This window comes from Limulus polyphemus, unplaced genomic scaffold (assembly GCF_000517525.1).
Source record: "Limulus polyphemus unplaced genomic scaffold, Limulus_polyphemus-2.1.2 Scaffold1684, whole genome shotgun sequence".
In the NCBI taxonomy this organism is placed as follows: Eukaryota; Metazoa; Arthropoda; class Merostomata; order Xiphosura; family Limulidae; genus Limulus; species Limulus polyphemus.
In genome coordinates, this window is record NW_013667294.1 from 163,192 (window position 1) to 169,984 (window position 6,793).

The following is a 6,793-nucleotide window of genomic DNA, read 5'->3' on the forward strand; positions in this document are numbered from 1 at the left end:
TATATAGAGAGTTATAAGTATTGAATTTATGTCAAATTTAAAAGAGTACAGAAGGTCACGTGATACGGTCAAATTGACCTACCCCGTGTCGGAAGGGTTAAATTGAGTACAAAGAGGTCATGTGGTCGGTCAAATTGAACGAGCCCGTGTGGAGAAAGTTAAGGACATAAACCTGAAACTAACTTCCTATAATAACATTATACATAGCTTTTTTGTTTAAAGGTCTTCAAAAGTACTATGTAATAAGCTCAAAATTCCTCAAAAACTACACCTCTAACTGACATCACAGTAATGATCAACTACATTTGGCTGCAAACTTGCTTCAAAATTAAGTTTCATCTCTGAGTACTTAAATCATAACATCTATGTTTGATGATGTATAAGCAACTAATTAACCCTTCCATTAGGGACTGGGTGAATTCCACCCAGCTCGTAATCACAAAAGTATCCATATTATTGGATATGGTAACATGAATGCATGTATGCTGCATCATTGTAACTTCTGTATTGTTAGCCAGGCACAGCTGGAAAGTCAAAATAATAAAATTAATAAGCATAGATAAATGTAGAATGTTATGAGATTTAAGCTATTTAGACTAAAAATTTGTGTTTTTGTGTTATAATTTGTAGTCATTCTAGAACAAGAAAAGCATAATTTATATTTTTTCTAATTTTATTATTGAGGTCAAATCGAACCAACCCGTACAGAAATATAGTAATGAAAATAACAAATAAAATATAAATATAATTATCTGAAGATTATAAAGATTTTGCATGTGAAATTTGAAAATGTTATAATGCATTAAAGTATTTTTAATCTTAAAATGAAAATTGCTTTGCATGTTGGATAGTCAACATTCTGAAAGAAAATGGTTTACAAGAAAATCTTTAATTAAAAAAATCTTAATAGTTAATTTAAAACCTGATATTTTGTGTAAGAAAACCCTGTAATGTTTACCAATAACCTGCAAAAGTTTGTAAAGATATATAACTGACCTTTAGTCTTTACAAAGTGACCTGTCTTAGCTGTGTTTTAGTGGACTAGTATTTTGTAAAATACAGTCACATTTCCATTACTATACATTATTACTATTTACAAATAAGTTCTTAAACCTTTTCTTTTAAACACAGAACAGTAAATAAAGAAGCAAAGCAAACAGTTATCTCTTCTAGTTACTACCTTTGTACTCGTTTTTTTTTTAGGTTTTAGTTATATACATTTTAAATAACCAAAAATCATAAATTACTATATTGACAGCATAGAATTCCACTATAATTTATCAAGCATAGTAACTAAGCTGTCTTTGCATCTAAAAAGTAGGAAATTTCGAACTCATTAAAGATTTACCTCATCTCTTGAAATCTTGTGTAAAAAGAAAGAAATTAGCATAATAACATGTCATGGTTGAGAAAACCACTAGGGGGGATAGTCTGAGCTTTTGATTGGTTATTCATGTCATATATAGAAGTAAGTGCACATAAGGGACCATTTCCAAAAATAGAAAGAGGTGGGTGGGGGGCCACTGTGTTTGAATCACTATAGGAGCAATATCTTAGCAAACTGAAAAGATAAGAGGTTCTAATTTTATATTCTAGCTTGTCAATATTGGTAGTTTGAGTTCCTAATTCATATAAAACTGTAGATTTTGTATTTTGACATCATAAACATCTAATTTGAACCAGTGCTGCATTCAACATACCATGTGACACACAGAAAAATCTATGTTTAGTTGTGTTTTAATATTTACTTTTAAATTAAGAAATTAACTAATGTATGATACTAAAATTTAAATTATAATCTACAATTTGATACCAAACTTGTTGACATAGATTCATAAAATAGTAAAATTTTGAATGCAAGTCAACAAACACAATGACATGGCCTTTGACATGTGACCCATCGTGACCCATATATATCTGTGAATTAATATTGCACTTTATATTATACCTGTAAAAAAAAATATATATATAGGAATTCCTCCACATAAATCAGTCATTAACATCTTAGATGCCATTAATAAGTGCATAGTAGTATTAGACTTGCTAGTTGGGTGTTTGTGTGGCCACTCTACTGAAAACTTTGTAAATTCATGGATGATGGACAGTTTATGTCTTTGAGTCAATATACTTAGGATTTTGAAAATAAATGACATACGTAGCACTGACAAGTACAGCCACCAAAATGGTTTTATGCATGATTAGCATCCTGAAAGAACTATAATACAAAGAAGCTTGTTTATGACTGGTTGTAAATATCCAATACTTTCAAGATATTTTTATCTTCAAACAAAACACTAGTATACCTACACATGATGAATCTTCTTGAACATATGAGAGCTCTCATGAACTAGTCTGACATTAATGGATCCTAACTTAAAGATATCCTATTTAACTGCTCTCATTCATTACTAGTTTATGTTTGTGTAATACATTACTTAGCCTTTAAGCTAATTTTCTCTAAAACTAGCACGAGAGAGGAATATTATTACTTCATAAGCCGAGTTTATTTTAGCATTCACTTGGCACAAATGACAATAAGGAGACCTTTACAAAATGTTTATGTAGTCTAATATTTGATAACTAAATATTTGAAATGTATACTTGACATCTTATTTTATATGTTTAGTACCTTTTTTTTTAACTTCAAATTTTGGATCACACCCTAGCCAAAGTAAGGTATTATCATTTTTTCTGTTGTGCAAAAGTTAACATAAATAATCATTATTATTTCTGTAGCAGCTGTTATTACCTACATGTGAACAAGCAGTATCTCCTTATAGTTTTATGAAGCAAACTGTTTTATCTTCTTTCCCAAATTTTAGTACTGTTTAATAACAATATGAACACACTTCAAAAATACATTATTTTCATTAAATGTATAAATGCTCTATAGTTGAAAGCACCAAAGAACAGGAAATTATGCTCATAAATAAGCTTTACAAATCTTTAAACAAAGATACAAAATAACTCACCAGTTAATATTAAAACTATATACAGTGAGTTTACAAGTTCTGTAGCAATATTGTAACAATAAGAATGGAACAAAACCATCTAATTAAACTTATAATGTGAAATTAACTATTAAAGAGAAACAAGTTATTGAATATCACTCAAAAACTTGTTTCTCTTTAACAGTTAATTCTGTGTAATGTAATACTTCAGTAAAAACTTACTGGTCCAAACCCACCACCAGCAGAGATATGGTCTGGGTATTTCTTTAGGTCCAAGAGGTTTGTTTGTCCATGTGGTGTCTGAAGACAAGGGTAAAAAGACTCACTATTTTACATCTATTATAAAATATTATTTGTCATTATTAAATGATTAGAATATGTCTACACATAATTACCATTCTAAAAAATTCATATCTGAAATAGTTCTCCTGATGCCATTTAGACCTCTTTAAACTAAAGTGTCAAAGTATTTTTAATAATCCATTTCTAAGTTATGATAGAATAACTGCAATTATAGTACACTTTTAAATACATGTAAAGCAAGTCCACATAAATTTGTTCTGAAACTGAGATCACAATTGTCAGTTAGATTAGTTCCAGTTAAAAATGTCTGAAGAATGTTTTTAGTTTAACTTGTGCAATATATATTTTAATGCATTTGATGCTAAATAATTTTTATGTAGCTTACAAAGGAAACTTGGAAATATAAGTCAAAATAAACTAAGCTATTTAATGCCATTTGTAATTACACCTGGTGGAAAAATTGATATGTTAAACTTTGACGTGTAGCTAGATTCTTTATTGTGATAGAGCCATATCTTGTTATAATAATGGTATTTCTTCATAGTGTAATTATGCAGAGTTCACCTCGTTCTTTTTGTAAATAGCCTACAGCCTTGGTAAACTTTAATAATATGCTATGCATCATTTCTTTAAATGTTGTACCACTAGAAAGATGATGATAAGTTGCCCAGACATTGTTGCAACTACTAAAGTAGACATATATATAGTCCAATGTAATGATGTTCTTCCATTACTCACATTTACTCACTGTTTAACTAATGTTAAAAAAAGCTTGTGAACATCGTTCTTTTGAAGACCAAAATCCATGTGAATTATTTTGCTTACAGCCCTGGTAAGTTCCTATTTCAGCTTCAATGAACTGCTGTGTTCTTAGGTTACTAAGTGATAAATTGTTTAGCTTTCTTCACTATCTCAGCTAGCCAGTCACAGAGAATTCATTTTTTTTCATGCTAGAATCACACACATTCCCTTTCTTTATCATTATCATTCAACACTACAGATATCCTCTCTTCCTTCCAAACATTAAAATCCATCTCTTGCAGACTTTTATAGATAGTTGTGAAATAGGAAAATTTTGCACCAGAAGGTCCTGTAAGTTAATTCTCCCCCTCTAAAAAAAATGAGAAAATTTTAAGCACTACCTGCACTACAACAAAACCTACTTCAAAGGCATTACAAAAGGATCTGGGTTTTTACTCTCTGTACTCACAGACCAAGGGCAAAGGTATTGGATATGCAGCTCAATACCCAGCCCAAGAAAAACATGTCTGAGACACAATCCTACAAAATATCTCATTCCCACATTGTGAAAACTTTGATTATGACACGATCCTACAGAACACCTCATACCCAGCTTGTAAAAAGAGTGACTGGGATGTGATCTTAAAGAACACCTCATAACCAGATCCTGAAAAACTTGACAATGACATGATTCTACAGCATACCTCTTTCCCAGCTAGTGAAAAGAGCAGCTGGAACATAATTCCACACAACATCTCTTACCTGCCTTGTGAGTGGTTTGACTGACATAATATCCAAACAAATGGTCCATTTTCTTGTTGTAGAAAATTCTAGAAAAAACACCTAAAATATGATTCTAGAGAATAATTAATGGAAGCTTATAAAAAGTTCACATAAGATATATTATCTTGCAGAATTGTTAACATTGAAAAGTTTGACGAACAGAGAATCCTCGAGAAACATTCATACCTGGCTTGTGGAAAGCTTCCATGGCTCACTAAGAACTTCCCTCAAAAATGGAGAATCTACTTCTAAGTACTTGGAGACAACATACAGACAAAAGAGGTGACGATCTATCCCTTTTCCACACATGGAATCTTGGTATGCCGTCTGATGTTGAGCACATGCTCTTCGCAGTAGCGATCGTTTCTCTTCAGTCTAATAAAATATTAAAGGAAATATTTTTTTATATTTTCTACTTGTTACTTAAATTCATAAACTAAAATGCTGCTGTATAAAATGTAGGTTCAATGATGAGCTTTAACAAAATGTAATGAAATATTAATGTTTTATGTTGCTAAGATTATACACCTAAAAGTTAGCTTTTCAGAAAGATTTCACAGAAATCATAACAAAATATAAACATAAAATATGGCATATAGTAAGACAATAGTTTAATATATAGCAGGTGATACAAAGTTACTCAATAAATGCAATAATAAAAGTACAAGCATTCACAATTTAAAAGTAATGCAGGTGGATGATGTAAATGTTTTAATTTTAGATTAGTTGTGCTTAATTGTATGAACATAAACAACATGTTTAATTTAATGAATGTATTTTGTATGGCAGCATTTACCCAAAAAAGTAAACTAATACATTACAACTACTGTGATAAAATTCAAGATTTTACTTCAATTATTAACACTTTCATTACATTTTTATACTCACTGAACACAGTGGATCTTCCATTGCCTTCACCCAAGTACAAGATTCAATGGAAACTGGTCGGACAGTCTCTGTTCTTCCTTCTCTGAACAATCGTGTCATGGAAGCTTCATAAGTCAAACTGAACTTTCTAGCATCCTAAAAAGAACTGTACATTAGCATCTCAAAGTTCATAATAAAACAACTTAAAACACTATTCAGAACTTAACATTCACATAATTTATACTATCACGGTCTATACTTACTGCACTTTATTTGAGAGTGTTAATGGTTTCAATATTCTAAACATCTATCCTACAATTGATTGTGGTTTCACTAGATAGTAGATAGGGACAGTGGGAATCTCATTAATCCTTTTATGCCCGTCATTAATTAGATGACGAGGCATATGGCTACATTAAGAGAGTCATAGATCAGAACTTAACATCCACATAATTTATACTATCACAGTCTATCGTAACCGCACTTTATTTGAGTGTTAATGATTTCAATATTCCTTTTCTCTTTTTATAAGTTTTGTATATGATATTTGTGTTAACTATGCAAGTCAAAATGGAAAATGTAATGGCCCATAAATCTTTACCAATTAGCTTTACTATCTCATGTGTCACTTACTGATTTTTGTTAATTATTACTGAAACAAAAAAATAATGAAATGAAAACTGAAGTTCATAACAACAGATATTTAAAAGCTGTTGTCTGGTTACCAACAATGCAAATCATATTCAGTGTATTTCACTTCTTTAGAAATAACTGTAAAATTATCACTCTGAATTTTTCTAAATCTTGTTTGAAATTATGAGTAAACAATATGCTACAAGCTAAAATTACTTTAAATTACATTATTTCATTCTTTTTTTTCTAATTCATAATTCTTGTTCCCATCATTAGCACTACTTGAAGAAACACAAACAAAATTCATTGTAATAATCTCGACTTAGAAAACATATTCATTATCTCTCTCAGCATGGGCCCAGTCCCTGAAACCAACCTCATAACCATTTTGTGCTTGTTATAGTTTTCATGCTATAACTTTTAAATCAGTAAGCGAATGTTAATGAAATTTGGCACATTATCAGTAAACATAACAATGTTTTCATATGACAAAATATATTTTTTTTATATTAAGG

At 30.2% G+C, this 6,793-nt stretch overlaps 1 protein-coding gene across 2 annotated transcripts in view; it reads right to left on the reverse strand.

The window, feature by feature from the left end:
• LOC106464549 (carnitine O-palmitoyltransferase 1, liver isoform-like) overlaps positions 1–6,793 on the reverse strand; it is a 101,355-nt gene that overhangs the window by 7,112 nt on the left and 87,450 nt on the right. For both annotated transcript variants that reach the window (XM_022392283.1, XM_013924694.2), the window contains exons 19-21: positions 5,667–5,801; positions 4,965–5,153; positions 3,174–3,251 (exon numbers count right to left, since the gene is read on the reverse strand). In XM_022392283.1, coding sequence (XP_022247991.1) covers positions 3,174–3,251; positions 4,965–5,153; positions 5,667–5,801 — 402 coding nt within the window. The remainder of the gene's footprint in view (positions 1–3,173; positions 3,252–4,964; positions 5,154–5,666; positions 5,802–6,793) is intronic.